The 16,224-nt window shown below is 57.2% G+C and overlaps 2 protein-coding genes and 1 pseudogene across 13 annotated transcripts in view; 1 reads left to right on the forward strand and 2 right to left on the reverse strand.

The window, feature by feature from the left end:
* The window catches only part of PRKCSH (PRKCSH beta subunit of glucosidase II), a 15,411-nt gene extending 4,955 nt beyond the window's left edge, over positions 1–10,456 (forward strand). For 3 of the 10 annotated variants that reach the window (XM_054464007.2, XM_054464006.2, XM_054464008.2), the window contains exons 6-18: positions 707–824; positions 1,856–1,985; positions 4,875–4,959; positions 5,769–5,847; positions 6,572–6,658; positions 6,936–7,109; positions 7,184–7,280; positions 7,729–7,798; positions 8,047–8,136; positions 8,418–8,492; positions 8,580–8,679; positions 8,770–8,935; positions 10,151–10,456. In XM_054464007.2, the coding sequence (XP_054319982.1) occupies positions 707–824; positions 1,856–1,985; positions 4,875–4,959; positions 5,769–5,847; positions 6,572–6,658; positions 6,936–7,109; positions 7,184–7,280; positions 7,729–7,798; positions 8,047–8,136; positions 8,418–8,492; positions 8,580–8,679; positions 8,770–8,919 (1,255 nt within the window). In that variant the 3' untranslated portion in view covers positions 8,920–8,935; positions 10,151–10,456. Of the gene's footprint in view, positions 1–706; positions 825–1,855; positions 1,986–4,874; positions 4,960–5,768; positions 5,848–6,571; positions 6,659–6,935; positions 7,110–7,183; positions 7,281–7,728; positions 7,799–8,046; positions 8,137–8,417; positions 8,493–8,579; positions 8,680–8,769 lie in introns of all 10 variants that reach the window. The other 7 variants (XM_054464011.2, XM_054464010.2, XM_054464012.2 and 4 more) reach the window with 3 other exon arrangements.
* Positions 10,457–10,813: 357 nt separating this feature from the next.
* On the reverse strand, positions 10,814–13,052 carry LOC129020115 (basic proline-rich protein-like; annotated as a pseudogene).
* ELAVL3 (ELAV like RNA binding protein 3) overlaps positions 10,814–16,224 on the reverse strand; it is a 30,339-nt gene continuing 24,928 nt past the window's right edge. For 2 of the 3 annotated variants that reach the window (XM_054464013.2, XM_054464014.2), the window contains exon 7: positions 10,814–14,372. In XM_054464013.2, the coding sequence (XP_054319988.1) occupies positions 14,021–14,372 (352 nt within the window). In that variant the 3' untranslated portion in view covers positions 10,814–14,020. The remainder of the gene's footprint in view (positions 14,373–16,224) is intronic. The other variant, XM_054464015.2, reaches the window with a different exon arrangement.

The raw sequence follows: 16,224 nt of genomic DNA on the forward strand, positions 1-16,224 counted from the left end.
CCTCCACCTCCGAGTTCAAATGATTCTCCTGCCTCAGCCTCCCGTGTAGCTGGGATTACAGGCATGCGCCACCACGCCCAGCTGATGTTTGCATTTTCAGTAGAGGCAGGGTTTCACCATCTTGGCCAGGCTCGTCTTGAACTCCTGACCTCAGGTGATCCGCCTGCCTTGGCCTCCCAAAGTGCTGGGATTACAGGCATGAGCCACCATGCCCAGCCAACCAACACACTTAGTAACCAGATTGTCTTTTTGTCTGGGAGTCATGATTTCTGTTCTGTCTTCTGTGGTTTTTTTTTTTTGTTTTAATTATGTGTAAAGACAGGGTCTTTATATGTTGCCCAGGCTGGTTGTGAACTCCTGGGCTCAAGTGATCCTCCTGCCTTGGCCTCTCATTCTGCTGGGATTACAGGCATGAACCACTGCACCCAGCTGGTCTCCTGTCTCTTGAGAGTTGATATCTAGCTCCACCTCCTGGCACTCCCTAGTCCCTTCCCTGACCCCAGGGGCCTACAGAACCCACTGTCCCTCTTTCAAGGACAGGAATGAAGGATGCTGATGTCGAGAGAACCTGGGAGGAAAGTTTGCTCTCATCTTTCCCAGCATGGCTTGGTGGGAGGCCACAGCTGGATTGAGCTATTTTGGAAGAGGCAGACCTGGTGGACCCTAAGTGCCCCACTGGTGGTGCCTGTGTGTCTCCCCACCGCAGAGAGAAGGGCCGTAAGGAGAGAGAGTCCCTGCAGCAGATGGCCGAGGTCACCCGCGAAGGGTTCCGTCTGAAGAAGATCCTTATTGAGGACTGGAAGAAGGCACGGGAGGAGAAGCAGGTAAGGAGCCCGCGGGGGCTGCCCCAGGGTGATCTGGGCCTTGAGGCCTCATAGCATGGGCTTGCAAAACTGGGGAGGGGTTTGCCCCTGACGACTGTTCTGGGGCAAGTGACTGCCTTTCGGAGCTTTGCTTTCTCAGTTATGTGCTAGGCGTTTAGTCATTGGCTAAGTATAATAGTTCCCAAGTGGGAGGCTGTCGGCTTAGGTGTTTATCAGGGCCTCGGGCATCAGACTAAAGCAGGCTGGAAGGGCCTCGCTGCCTCCTGGGGATGGGAGGGTTGCTTCTCTGTACCCTGGGTCTGTGGTGCCATTGCCTGTAAGATGGGCTGATGACCAGATGACTCCCCAGTTCTGATGTTAACAAGATAACGTCAGCCAGTAGCAGCTGGATTAATTCCATAGGGTGGGTGCTTTGAGATCCCTAGGCGTGTGTCTCTCCCTGCCTTGCCTGTGTACTGGACAGGAGGCTGCAAACCGACCTGGATTTGCCTCAAGGGATTCATTGCTAGTGGGAGGGACAGACAGCCAGGGCTGCTGGACAAAGGGAAATTTGGGGTAGAGACTTCTTGCCCAGTTCCTCTCCCTCTCTGCGTTGGGGGCAGGAGGCAAGGAAGGCTTCTTGGAGGAGGAGGCGGCCTCTATCTCAAATGAAATATGTTGGATAATTTGGAGTTAGCCAAGTAGAGTGTTCCAGGCTGAAGGAACAGCATGTTTGAAGAACCGGAGGCAGAAGAGCGTTTGGGGGTCTGAATGTTGTCAGGGCAACTGGATCCTAGTAAGATAGGGATGGGGCAAATGGGGCTGGAGAATCAGGCAGGGGCCTGATTACGTGGGCCCTTGCGGGCTACATTGAGGCATTTGGGCTTCTCTGCAGAGGGCTACAGGGAACCCCAGCTCTGGAGAGAGACCCAGCGTGGTGTGTGTTTTGGAACATCTCCCTGCTGCCCTGTGGAGTAGAGGCAGGGATGTAGTAGTCAATGAGGAGGAGGCAGAACAGAGGAGAGCTGGTCTCTTGCCTTCTGCCCACCCAGAAAAAGCTCATTGAGCTACAGGCTGGGAAGAAGTCTCTGGAAGACCAGGTGGAGATGCTGCGGACAGTGAAGGAGGAAGCCGAGAAGCCAGAGAGAGAGGCCAAAGAGCAGCACCAGAAGCTGTGGGAAGGTACGACAGAAAGTGGCCAAGGACTCACCTTCAGTCCTGGGTGGGAGCAGGTCTGGGCCTAGGAGTCTCCCGCTCATTATCTGTTGTCAGTTTCAGTAGGTTTTTGATCATGCTGCCCATCACCTTGTGTGCTTTGAGGTTCGCTTGGATTGTGGCATATGTCAGGAGCCTCCTTTTTAAAAATTGGTTAAATAATTTTTTTTTTTGAAACAGTGTCTCCCTCTGCCACCCGGACTGGAGTACAGTGGCGTGATCTCAGCTCACTGCAACCTTTGCCTCCCAGGTTCAAGCAATTCTTGTGCCTCAGCCTCCTGAGTAGCTGGGATTACAGGCACCTGCCACCACATTTAACTAATTGTTTTGTATTTTTGGTAGAGACGGGGTTTCACAACGTTGGCCAGGCTGGTCCCGAACTCCTGACCTCAAGTGATCCACCTGCCTTGGCCCCCCAGAGTGGTGGGATTACAGGCATGAGCCACCTCGCCCAGCTGCCTACTTCCTTTTAACATCAATGTAGATTTTGTTATATGACTTTAGCAGGACTTACTTAATCCAGTGACCATTTTTCCTATCAGGTGTTTGGTATTTGTCTTCACTAATTGTAAGAGCTTTTTCGTGGCCGGGCATGGTGGTTCACGCCTGTAATCCCAGCAGTTTGGGAGGCCGAGACGGGCAGATCACCTGAGGTCAGGAGTTCGAGACCACCCTGGCCAACATGGTGAAACCCCGTCTCTACTAAAAGAAAAAAATACGGCCAGGCACAGTGGCTCACGCCTGTAATCCCAGCACTTTGGGAGGCTGAGGCAGGCAGATCACGAGGTCAGGAGATTGAGACCATCTTAGCCAACATGGTGAAACCCGTCTCTACTAAAAATAGAAAAATCAGCTGGACATGGTGGTGCGTGCCTGTAATCCCAGCTACTCGGGAGGCTGAGGCAGGAGAATTGCTTGAACCAGGAAGTTGGAGGTTTTCAGTGAGCCGAGATTGCACCCCTATATTCCAGCCTGGCGACAGAGTGAGACTCCGTCACAAAAAACAAAACAAAACAAAAATTAGCCTGGCGTGGTGGTGTCTGCCTGTGGTCCCAGCTACTCGGGAGGCTGAGGCAGGAGAATCGCTGGAACCCGGGAGACAGAGGTTGCAGTGAGCTGAGATCTCGCCGCTGCACTCCAGCCTGGGTGACAGAGCAAGACTTCATCTAAAAAAAAATAATAATAAAGGGCTTTTTCTATTTGGGGTTTGGCCCTTTGTCTGCAACTGAAGATTTTTTTAAATTTGTTTATTTTTGAGATGGAGTCTCCCTCTGTCGCCTAGGCTGGAGTGCCAATGGCCGGATCTCTGCTCACTGCAACCTCTACCTCCCGGGTTCAAGTGATTCTCCTGCTTAGGCGTCCTGAGTAGCCGGGATTACAGGCACCTGCCACCACAGCCAGCTAATTTTTGTATTTTTAGTAGAGGCGGGGTTTCACCATGTTGGCCAGGCTGGTCTTGAACTCCTGGCCTCAGGTGGCCTGCTTTGGCCTCCCAAAGTGTTGGGATTACAGGCATGAGCCACGGCTCCCAGCTCTGTCTGCAACTGAAGATATTATTTCCCTTGTTTATTTGTTTTTGGTGCTAGAGCCTGGTGTTTTTTGGCAAGGCCGCATTGCATGTAGAAAGGGAATTCACTGTCTGGCTCTGTCTGCCCCTGAGTCTTTGTCATGCTGCAGGCTTCCTTTCACTTGGGTCTGGGCAAGCTGAGGCCTGATTTTCCTCAGGACGTGTTCTCAGTGTGGAGCTGTGGAATCAGAGGGAAGCGCCATGTTTTGACCCAGATTCCCAAAGGGTTGGCGGGGGCTGAGCCAGGGCTCCAAGGGCAGATGGCCTGGATTGGGCCCTAGGCTACACCTCTCACTGGCTGGGTGATTATGGGCAGGTCCCTTCACCCACAGAAAGGTCAGGGACCCCTCAGGCCCTTATCTGTGAGACTCAGAACAGTGTCAGCTGGGTCTGCTGGGACATGCGGGATCTCCTGGGGTGACCCAAGACTCTCTAGAGGAAATACCAGCTGTTTTTATTGTTTGTAGAGGACCAAGCTGGAGCTTGGTATACAGTGGGAACTGAATCCTGGTATACAGTAGGAAGTTAATCATTGGAGCCGCTGTTGTGGCTGCTTTCCCCTCTGCTTAGGTTAGACAGAGTAGCGACAGACAAAGGAGGGACTTTTGGGACAGAGGCTCAGTCCCCTTCTGTCCGGGTGGCCCCTCTTCCTGGGACCAGCCCTGGGGACCCCCAAGACGCCCCCAGGACTGGTCTCCCTCCCTGTATCCTCCCCATCTCCCAGCATCCTTGGCCATGAAATCTCATTCCTGCCAGCCCTGCCCCTGACACGCCTCTGCCAGGTCCTAAACCTAAAGTCTCAGTGGTTGCTCTCCTCTCCCCAACCCCACCTCCCACCTCTGACCGTCTGCGCACCCCATCTGCGTCTCCCCAGAATCTGCCTCTGCTCCGTGCTTCTTCCTCGGCCCCGAGCCTGGGCCAGCCCTTGTTATCACCTGGCTTCCGCCCTCGTCCCCACCTCTGTCCCAAGAGTGGCCTGACAGGGCCACTCTCTGCCACCTGGGTTCCCACCTCCCTGCTGCAGCCCCATGGGTGGCCCTCCTGCCTCTGCACTCCCCACCCTGTCCCAGTCTCCCTGAACACAACCAGGCTTCAAGCATTCACCTTGCTCCTTGTCTGTCCTCCTCCGGTAAGGGCAGGGACCTTTGTCTCCTCCACAGTCGTGCCCTCAGGGTCCAGCATGGGGCCAGGCACATAGTAGGCGCTTGGTGGCAAACGACCCTGTGGGGTGCGGGGGTTGGTGGGAGCCGGTGGGTGGGCAGGGGGTGACAGAGGTGGCTTCCTTACAGAGCAGCTGGCTGCTGCCAAGGCCCAACGGGAGCAGGAGCTGGCGGCTGATGCCTTCAAGGAGCTGGATGACGACATGGACGGGACGTGAGTATCCCCAAGTTGGAGCTGGCCACCCTTCCGTGGGCCTGGGTTTCCCTCCCCGCCACCCTCGCCTCTAGAAACCAGCCAGAGCCTCCTTGGGATCCCCCGGCGTGGGGTCCAGGCTGATCCCAAGCCCCGTGTGGCCCTGCCTCTTACTCATGGATGGCCAGGTCCAGGATGCCCTGGGTAAGGAGATAGGGGGACCACCCTCTCCCCAGGAGCTGGGCACAGACCCTCAGCCTCAGGGAGTGTGTCTAGGCATCTAGTGATCGGATTGCTTTTCCCAGTCCCACTCTACTCTCTGGGGAAAGCCAGACCTGGGTTCGAATCCTGGCTGTGCCTCTGAGCTTGCTAGGTTACCTGGTGGAGGGTGGACTTTTGGGAGCCGAGGGGCACACAGGGAGCCTAGGAGATGTCGGTTGCCAAGGAGCAGGGGGCTTCAGAGGTACCAAATGGGCAGAATGTGCAAGGGTGGTTGTGGGCTTTGCTGGGTGGGGGACCAAAGCAGATGGCAGCTTCAATGTGCCGGGTCCTGGGGTGGAAGGAGGTGCCACCTGGGTGAGTTGGTAGAGAGGTCATCGGGCATTTGGGGGTCCAGGTATCTCCCAGTCCCACCCCTTACTTTGAGCTCCTTTGGGATCATGGAGTCCTGAGGAGGGGGCAGGAGGGTGGGGAGGCCCCTACACCTTGAGGTCCTGAAGCAAGTTCCAGGGTGGGGCCCTGCAGGGAAGAACAGGTGGGCCACGTGGTGCCCCCAGCTGAGAGCCATTGGGGCCTCACCCCTCCAGTCTGCTTCTGCCACGCCCCTGCAGGGTCTCGGTGACGGAACTGCAGACTCACCCGGAGCTGGACACAGATGGGGATGGGGCGTTGTCAGAAGCGGAAGCTCAGGTACCCCCGGCTGCCCCTTGGCTGGGGACTTCTAGGGAGCGTTGCCCCAGGGTGACCTCAGGGCACAGGAGGGGGACCAAGGAAAGCTCCCTGCTGGCCTGGGATGCCTCCTCTGGGTGAGCTGGGTTGGCAGCCACTCAGGGCCACTTCCCGCCTGGCAGGACCCGGGATGGAGCCAGGTCGGGCTGGAGCCTGTTTCCCCGCACCTGTCCCCACTCTCTCCACTGTTTGAGCACCCAATCCCCTTCCTCCCCCATCCCTGTCCTGCCCTATTCCCCTCCTCCCCACACCCTCCTCCCCCGTCTGTCTCCTTGCCTGTCCCCCTCCTTCCCCGTGGCCCCCGGCTTCCAGCCTCCCTTCTCTGCCCACTCCTGGGTTTGTCCCTGTCCATCTGCAGCTTGGGCCTCGGCTTCTCTCTTGGAAGGCCTGGCCCTCTCTGGTCCTGGGCTCTCTCTTCCTCCATCTGTACGTCTGTTTGTCCGTCTGCCTCTCTCTCTCTGTCTCAGTGCCCCCAACCACTCCAGCCCCCGGCCTCCTCCTCGCCTCCCACTGGCCTGTGCTGCCCCCTCCTGGCCGCAGTGCCTCACTGGCGTGGCCCTGGCCTGGTCATCAGGGCCCAGGGCCCAGCCCTCCCGTGCCTGGCACCACAGCCCGGGTGCCTGGGGTGGCCGAGGAGGGGGACACGTGGCGGCCTAGATCTTGACACCACCCTCAACACACACAGGCCCTCCTCAGTGGGGACACACAGACAGACGCCACCTCTTTCTACGACCGCGTCTGGGCTGCCATCAGGGACAAGTACCGGTCCGAGGTCAGTGGAGGAGAAGGGAGGGGACTTGGTCCTCCCCCCACACTGCCCCCACCCCGCCTCACAAAGGAGCTGCCTCCGGTTCTGGCACCCGGCCACCCTGGCCAGCTGGGCGGCCCCAGCACCCCCCACCGAGACCCCCCACCCCAGCTGTCGATCCTTCCTGCAGGCCCCGCAGGAGGGGCAGAGACACCGAGGCTGCCCCTTGGGCTGTGGTGTGAGCCTGAGGGTGTGGGTGGACCCTGAGTCCACAGCACCGACCGCGCCGCTCGCCCGCCAGGCACTGCCCACCGACCTTCCAGCACCTTCTGCCCCTGACTTGACGGAGCCCAAGGAGGAGCAGCCACCAGTGCCCTCGCCGCCTACAGAGGAGGAGGAGGAGGAGGAGGAAGAAGAGGAGGCTGAAGAAGAGGAGGAGGAGGAGGATTCCGAGGTGCAGGGGGAGCAGCCCAAGGTCCGTGTTTGGGGGAGAAGTGGAGACAGAGAGGGTGGGGGAAGGGCTACTCACTGACCCTGCCCCTTCCCCAGGAGGCCCCACCGCCACTGTCACCCCCGCAGCCGGCCAGCCCTGCCGAGGAAGACAAAATGCCGCCCTACGACGAGCAGACACAGGCCTTCATCGATGGTGAGGGTGGGCGGGGGCCAGGCTCCTCTGGTGGGCCCAGCGTTTCCTGCCGTGGTGGCACAGGTCGGGGGAAGATCCTGAACTTAGCCCCTGCTCTGACTCGGCCAGCACAAGCCCCAGTATCTTGAGTCCAGGAAGGGGGTCTAGGGTAAGCCAGTCCCACCCTCGCCAGCCCCAAGGGGCTGTTCTGCCTCCCCAAAGGCCTCAGCTTGTTTGTGTTACTCCTGGCGGGCCCCAGGGGCCCTGGCCCCATTCGCTCCGGAGCTGGGAGCCTGGGCAGCAAGTCGGGGCTGCTCTATAGCTGGTGAGGCCCTCAGGGCTGTCGGGGTGAAGTCCTTGGCCAGAGCAAAATGAGGGTATGGGAGCACACAGCCACATCCGTGGAACCCCGTTCCCCATCCTCCTGGATGGGGGTGAGGACATCTCTGACCTCCAGCCCCTCCCTCAGCTGCCCAGGAGGCCCGCAACAAGTTCGAGGAGGCCGAGCGGTCGCTGAAGGACATGGAGGAGTCCATCAGGTAGCGGGGGTTGAGGAGCGGGGACACCTGTCCCACAGTGCCCGCTCCCTGGCTCCCAGGGGAGCTGGTGATGGGGAATCACTGAGGCAACCACAGGCTGGGCCTGGTCCCTGCAGGGAGGGTCCCTGGGAGGTGGCAGGGAGGACAGCCTGGGCACCACTGCTCAGCCAGACCCTCCTGTGTCTGTCGTCCTGGGTCAGGCACTGGCGTCCCCAGCTGCCCCTTAACCGCTCCGCCTCCCCTTCCAGGAACCTGGAGCAAGAGATTTCTTTTGACTTTGGCCCCAACGGGGAGTTTGCTTACCTATACAGCCAGTGCTACGAGCTCACCACCAACGAGTGCGTCCCAGGAGTGCAGGGGCCCCCACTGGCAGGGCGGGAGGCGGGTGGCCCCGGAAGTGGCACCGGCAGTTTCCTGATGGTTGGGGAACCATCTGCGGGGTGGGGCCCGAGAGTGCTGCCCTCCATATTGAGTGGGAGCAGGAGCCGGGGGCCAGGCTTAGGATTGGTCATTGGAGTTGGAGGGCCTTGTGTGTGGGGACTGGAGGAGGCAGAGAGGGGCTGTGGGAGGAGGCTGGGATCCCTGCGTCCCCCCGCCCATATGCCCTGGTCCTCCACAGATATGTCTACCGCCTCTGCCCCTTCAAGCTTGTCTCGCAGAAACCCAAACTCGGGGGCTCTCCCACCAGCCTCGGGTGAGTGGCTTGGGCTGGCCCCTTCCCTCTGCCTTCTCCTGGTGCCCCGACACTGGCCCAGCTCTCAGCACCCTGTGTCTCTCACAGCACCTGGGGCTCATGGGCTGGCCCCGACCACGACAAGTTCAGTGCTATGAAGTATGAGCAAGGCACGGGCTGCTGGCAGGGCCCCAACCGCTCCACCACCGTGAGTGCCTGCAAGGCGGGGGAGCCGGGGCGGGGAGACCCAGGCCTGGCCCAGCCGAACCCTCTCGAGCACCCGTCTGCCCATCCCCAGGTGCGCCTCCTGTGCGGGAAAGACACCATGGTGACCAGCACCACAGAGCCCAGTCGCTGCGAGTACCTCATGGAGCTGATGACGCCGGCCGCCTGCGCGGAGCCACCGCCGCCTGAAGCACCCACCGAAGACGACCATGACGAGCTCTAGCTGGATGGGTGCAGAGGTGGGCGGGGAGGTGGAGTCTCGGCCCGCCCCAGCAAGGAGAGGCGGCGGGCTCTGAGGAAGATGGACCCACATGGCCAATCTATCAACCTGTGTCCCTGTGTTCCCTGCTTTTTTTTTTTTTTTTTTTTTGAGGTGGAGTCTCACTCTTTGGCCCAGGCTGGAGTGCAGTGATGCGACCTCAGCTGACTGCAACCTCCACCTCCCGGGTTCGAACAATTCTCCTGCCTCAGCCTCCCAAGTAGCTGGGATTACAGGTGTGCACCACCACGCCTGGCTAATTTTTGTATTTTTAGTAGAGATGGGGTTTCACCATGTTGGCCTGGATGGTCTCGAACTCCTGACCTCAGATGATCCACCTGCCTCAGCCTCCCAAAGTGCTGGGATTACAGGCATGAGCCACCACACCCGGCCATCTCCTGCCTTTTTTTTTTTTTGGATGGAGTTTCACTCTTGTTGCCGAGGCTGGAATGTGGAATGCAATGGCGCGATCTCGGCTCACTGCAACTTCCACCTCCTGGGGGTGCAAGCAATTCTCCTGCCTCAGCCTCCTGAGTAATTGGGACTACAGGCGCTGCCACCATGCCTGGCTAATTTTTTTGTATTTTTAGTAGAGATGGGGTTTCACCGTGTTAACCAGGTTGGTCTTGGTCTCCTGACCTCGTGATCCGCCCTCCTTAGCCTCCCAAAGTGCTGGGATTACAGGCATGAGCTACTGTGTCTGGCCATCCCCTGCTTTTTAAAAAAAGATTTTTTTACTTTTGAAAATAAATAGGCCAGGCGTGGTGGCTCACATCTGTAATCCCAGCACTTTGGGAGGCTGAGGCAGGCGGATCACTTGAGGTCAGGAGGTTGAGACCAGCCTGACCAACATGGTGAAACCCCATCTCTACTAAAAATACAAAAAAATTAGCTGAGTGTGGTGGTAGGTGCCTGTAGTTCCAGCTGCTCGAGAGGCTGAAGCACAAGAATCACTTGAACCCGGGAGGTGGAGGTTGGAGTGAGCCAAGATCATGCTACTGCACTCTCCAGCCTGGGCTACAGAGCGAGACTCTCAAAAAAAAAAAAAGAGAAAATAGACAAGGTCTCCAGGCTGGTCAACTCCTGGCCTCAAATGATCCTCCCACCTCAGCCTCCCAAGCAGCCGGGACTACAGGCAAACATCACCATGTCCAGCTGTCCCCAGCTTTCTAATCTGGTCTTTCTCTTGCCCCAGAACCTCAAGAAGGCATGAAGCCAGCCCCTGCAGTGCCGTCCACCTGCCCCTCTGTCCGGGCCTGCCTATGGCTCTGTTGCCCTCCTCTGGGGCGGCAGGACCTTTGTGGGGCTTCGTGCCCTGCTCTGGGGCCCAGGCGGGGCTGGTCCACATTCCCAGGCCCCAACAGCCTCCAAAGATGGGTAAAGGAGCTTGCCCTCCCTGGGCCCACCACCCCCAGCCCTGTCCCTGCCACCCCTCCTAGTGGGGACTAGTGAATGACTTGACCTGTGACCTCAATACAATAAATGTGATCTCCCACCCACACTTGCCTGTGTCTGCCTCGCTTTGCTGGGAAGTGGACCGGGGTGTGGGCAGGGGTTGCGTGCAGGAGACGCGGCTGTCTGCAGATCCTGCCTGGGCCTCCCCCACCATCTGGGGATCACTCCTGAAGATACCAGATGGATGAACCCTGGACCACTTCCGTCTGAGCATCCATCCGGGCCCGTGTCCCACCCTCCCTGGGTCTCATCTGTGCTCTGTGTGAGGCCAAGGGTTCCCTCCCGGGGCCAAAGCCCCTGCTGCAGACAGACCCAGGCCCAGAGAAGGACAGGGGCCTGGGCGCTGCTACACAGGATGCTCCTGCATGCTCCCCGCGCAGCTGTGCAGAGATGACCCAAGGCCTTAAGATTCTGAACTTTTATTTTCTGGCATGAAAAGTACAAATAATTAAACAATTCCATGTAAAAGTCTGTTACCGCGGCCAGGCCTGTGATCCCGGTAATAAATAGTCTAAACGCAACGCGAAGTGTTCTTGTTGGGTTTTTTTTTTTTTTTTGTCTTTTGTTTTGTCTTTTTTTTTTTTTTTTTTTTTTTTTTACAGTTTTTTATCACCTCCAACATGGACTCTGTCGTGATTTGAAACCTTCCGAATAAATAACAGGATGAAGGGAGGGGTGGAGGGGCTGAGCCCCCTCCCCCCTGGCCTGGCCCCTGCCCCCCAGGGACGTGGAAGACCCGAGTCCCCCTCCCCTGGGAGCCCTAGCCTGGCCCCCTGCGGGGAGGGGCTGGCCTCCAGGGAGGGGGCCTGGCTGGGCTGAGTTTTGTGTTTTAGAAAAAGAAGTCCCCTCCCAGTCTTGGGGGCGGCAGGGGCCTAGGCCTCGGTGGGGGGAGTGTGGGGAGGTGCCCCCTCTCTGGAGCCTGGCCCCCCCCAGGGTGGGGGACAAACCCAGCCCTTATTGCTCGGACGCCCTGCTGCAAGCTTCCCACGCGGACGTGCGTGTTCCCGAATGCAGAGGACGGAGGGGAGAGAGCCCCAAGAGACAGCAGGGGAGAGGGGTCCCTGCCCTGCTGCAGGCGAGAGGAGAGAGGTCGGGAGGACTTAAAACCACAAGAATAAATAGGTTCGTGTATCAAGAACAAGCTAGGGATTTCACCAGCTAAATAGGACTGAAAAAATTCTCAAGACAAGAGCAAAAAGAATCCCATTGATGACCTGGACGTCGCTGGCCGTGGGGACTGCCCCGCAGAGCACATGCCCCCGCGTGCCACTCGGCTACCATTACTGTTATTAATAATTATTATTACTTTAATGATTCCACTTCCCCTTTTATAAATAAATTAGGCATAACCATGTCTCGGCAAAACTTAAAGAAACAAAGAGAACATTGTCGTTCCTTTAACTTGCAAACCGGATGAAGTAACAGAAATATACACGGATGTCCTTACAGGGCAACGAGGAGAATAAATAGTTAACATAGCAATAAGTTAAAACTACAAGAAGCTAAATTCAGCAAAAAAGTACAAGAAAGTTAACTGGTGCCAGTTTATGTCTTTTTTTTTTTTTTCTTTTTTTTTTTTAAATCTCTTCTGTGTGTTTTCTCTTTTTGTTGCTTTTTTTTTCCTCTTCTGTTTGTGTTTTTTTGTCGCTTTTTTGATTTTTTTTCTTTTTTGTTCCTTGCAGCAGAAGCTCCACAGACGTTTAATAACAACACCGGGAGGGGTGGGGGAGAGAGAGCTGGACAGTCAGATGGGGGCGCCATAGCCAGACACCAAACGTGGGGACACCGGGGGAAGGCAACTTAACTATAGCTAAAGTCGGGGTTTTGCAATTCTCAGTTCCGATGGGGCCGCTGAGTGGGGTGGGGAGCGGTGCGAGGGCTCCCAGGGGCTCCGGCCTGTGGCTTCTGTTGGAATTTTTTTTTTTTTAAAGAAAGAAAACTAGGGCGATGCAATGTCCAGACAGAAGCCGGGGGCCAGGGCTCAAGATCGGGGGCTGTGTCCACTGCAATCTGGAAAGACGAAAAACCCAACAAACCGAAAGGGGGTAGGTAGGTGACAAGTGGACAGGAAAGGAGTGTGGGGCCGGGCCCTTGGGCCCATCCACCCCACCCTGGGCCTGGCGGGGAGTGCCGGGGTCTTGCTGCTGGGGAGGCCCAGTCCTGGTGGGGGAGGCTCAGGGCTGGGCCTCTCCCTCAGCTGCGTGGGCCAAGTCCTTGGCCCAGGGGGAGGCTGAGCCCCGGGGACAGGGGTGTCCTTTGGCCTCAAGTGTTGTGGGGGGGGGCTGCCTCCAGCCCACCGTGATGCCAAGGTGGAACGAGGTATCGTGTGTCTCAATGCATGTGCGCTGCGTGTGCACGCCTGTGTTCGTGGGCGCCAAGGAGACCACTGGGGGTCCAGGAGAGATCTCTGCAGAGAACCTGGGGGCCAGGGCGAGGGGGCCAAGAGGGTGAGGGAGCATCTGGGGCGGGGTCTGGGGTGGGACCTCCTGCCTGGGCCTGTGGAATGCTATGGGCATATGTCTGCGTGTTCCTGGGTGGTGTTTGTGTTTCTCTGTTACCTGGTGTCCAAATTTGATGTCCAAATATCTATCGCTACATTCACGTGTGCACGTGGCCAGGTGGATGGATTTGTGTGCCCACATCTGTGGTCTGTGTCCACATGGACGTAGCCCCAACTTCTGTCTCTTTCTGTCTATCCCTGTCCACGTGTCTCAGTTTGGCCAACCAGTCCCTTAACGTGTCTGGGGCATGTCGCTGTGTCCATCTGCGTCTGTCCGTGTGTCCCCGTGGTGTGAGTGTCTGCGTGGTTGTTTCTCTGTGTGGCCCCGTGGGCTGCCAGCCCCTAAGCCCTGCTCCCTGGGCCCCCCCACCCCCGCCCCAGTTGGTAAACATAACCTGCCAAAATATTTTCTTTTTTTTTTTTGTCTTTTTTTGTGTTTTTTTTTTCAAGTTCAAGAATCCCCAGTAAAAATTCTCCACGAGGTCTTTTTCCCTTTTTACAAAAATAGAGTTTTTCTTCCCCTCCCACCCCCCCTTTTTTTTTCATTTTGTTTCTGCTTCCAGCCCCACTGCCTGCTCCCCGCATTCCACCAGGGGGCACTGAGCCGGGGGTGCCCACACCCCTCCTCACTGTTCGCTTTTTTGGGGATTTTTAAACCTGTTCCTCCTACCCCAGGCCCCATCTAGGTGCTGGGGAGGCCTGGGCAAGGGGGTCTGGGAGGGCACCCCCTGGAGCCCCCCAAGCCATCCCATCGGGGGTGGTTGAGGGTGGGGGTGGGGGCACATCTCTGCATTCTTTTTAGCTGAAAAAAGAAACAAAAACCTTCACCATGAACCAAACCAAGACGAGAGAGTGAACAGCCCAGCCTGGGGTGGGGGCAGGAGGATGGGGCGGGGGATCCCCGGGCACCCCCCCATTCCCTGCAGACCCTCCCACCCCGGAGTGCTCACCCTGTGGCTTCCGCAGGGACGTGGGGCCCTCGCGTCGTCCGTGGGGCTGCCTGTGCTGTCTCTCTTGGGCCCCTTCTCTCTCTCTCTCTCTCTCTCTCTCTTTCTCTTTCTCTCTCTCTCTGCTGCCCGGGGAGGGGGTGGGAGGGCAGGCGGGGTGGGCTCACGCCTTGTGCTGTTTGCTGGTCTTGAAGGAGACCTGCAGCACGCGCTCGCCCAGGCGATAGCCGTTCAGGCTGGCGATGGCCATGGCCGCCTCGTCATAGTTGGTCATGGTCACGAAGCCGAAACCCTTGCACTTGTTGGTGGTGAAATCACGGATGACCTTGACGTTGGTGACTGCCCCAAAAGGCCCGAACAGCTGCCACAGCACGCTCTCGTCCGCCTCCGGTGACAGGTTGTACACGAAGATGCACCAGCCGGCGCCCGCCGCGCCCCCCGACAGGCCCACGCCCGCCAGGCCGCTCATACCGTCGATGGCGATCGGCGAGAACCTGGCGATGAGCGACAGGGGACTACTTTGGGGGTCACGCGGGCTCTGCCCTGACCCCCCGCATGCTTCCGACCCCGTTGTGACCCTTCACACCTTTATGACCCCTGACTGTGCCACGCATGACCTTGGAATGGTGTGACCCCTGCAATGCAATTTTTTTTTTTCTTTTAGAGACATGGTCTCGCTCTGTCACCCAGGCTGGAGTGCAGTGGTGCAATCATGGCTCACTGCAGCTTTGACCTCCTGGGCTCAAGCAATCCTCCCGCCTCAGCCTCCTGAGTAGCTGGGACTATAGGCAAGCGCCCTCACACCCAGCTAATTTTTTTTATGATTTGTAGAGACACAGTCTCACTATGTTGCTTAGGCTGGTCTCGAACTCTCAGGCTCAAGCACTCCTCCTGCCTTGGCCTCCCGAGTAGCTGGGACTACAGGTGCACCACCATGCCCCACTAATTTTTTTTTTTTTTTTTTTTTTTTTTTCTGAGATGGAGTCTTGCTTTGTCACCCAGGCTGGAGTGCAGTGGAATGACCTCAGCTCACTGCAACCTCTGCCTCCTAGGTTCAAGCGATTGTCCTGCCTCAGCCTCCCGAGTAGCACCTGCCACCACGACCAGCTAATTTTGTATTTTTAGTAGAGATGGGGTTTCTCCATGTTGATCAGGCTGGTCTCGAACTCCTGACCTCAGGTGATCCGCCCTCCTCGACCTCCCAAAGTGCTGGGATTACAGGCATGAGCCACCGCACCCAGCCATGCCCCGCTAATTTTTAAAATTTTTTGTAGAGGTGGGGTCTCGCTGCGTTAGCCAGGCTGGTCTCGAACTCCTGGCCTCAAGCAATCCTACCACCTTGGAGTTCCAAAGTGCTGAGATTACAGGTGTGAGCCGCTGCACCCGGCTTTCCTTTTCAAATCATATATTTATTGTCATCAACTTCATCTTCCCTGCAAGAGTTTGTTCCAGCCCCTGAACAACACCTAGTAAGCACTTGGGAGGTGTCTGTTGAATGAATTAATGAAAGGACAGAATTGGCTCCACTCACATTCCTCACTGGCAGTCCCGCCCTTGGATTAAACCCCTCAGCTGGGAGGGGAGGACCCAAGGGCCTGAACCATTCAATCCTGAGCACGAGGAACAAACTACTCGCTCCTTCTGGCCCTCTTTGCACAGACTGTTCCCACTGCTAGGAACTCCCTTTCCACTCTGCTTTTGTGTGGATGTTGCCTCAGATGGGACTGGGGGGTCTCTGCTGCTGGGTCTCTGTCACCCCTTCTTTTTTTTTTGAGACGGAGTCTTGCTCTGTTGCCCAGGCTGGTGTGCAATGGCACGATCTCGGCTCACTGCAACCTCCCCCTCCCGGCTTCAAGCAGTTCTCTGCCTCAGCCTCCCGAGTAGCTGGGATTACAGGTGCCTGCCACCACGCCCAGCTAAATTTTTGTATTTTTAGTAGAGACGGGGTTTCACCATCTTGGCCAGGCTGGTCTTGAACTCCTGACCTTGTGATCCGCCCGCCTCGGCTTCCCAAAGTGCTGGGATTACAGGCATGAGCCACCACGCCCGGCCCCTGTTACCCCTTCTACTTCACAGCCCTCATCACCATTCATTTCTCTGTCTCCTCCCCCACTAGACTGAAACAGATCTTCTTTTACATTTTTTAATTTTTTTTTTTTGAGATGGATTTTCGCTCTTGTTGCCCAGGCTGGAGTGCAGTGGCAAGATTTCGGCTCACTGCAACCTCCTCCTTCCATGTTCAAGCGATTCTCCTGCTTCAGCCTCCTGAATAGCTGGGATTACAGGCATGAACCACCGTGCCCAGCCACAATTTTTAATTTTTGGAGATAAGGTCTCGCTCTGTCACCCAGGCTGGAGTGCAGTGGC

This window comes from Pongo pygmaeus, chromosome 20, assembly GCF_028885625.2.
Source record: "Pongo pygmaeus isolate AG05252 chromosome 20, NHGRI_mPonPyg2-v2.0_pri, whole genome shotgun sequence".
Taxonomy (NCBI): domain Eukaryota; kingdom Metazoa; phylum Chordata; class Mammalia; order Primates; family Hominidae; genus Pongo; species Pongo pygmaeus.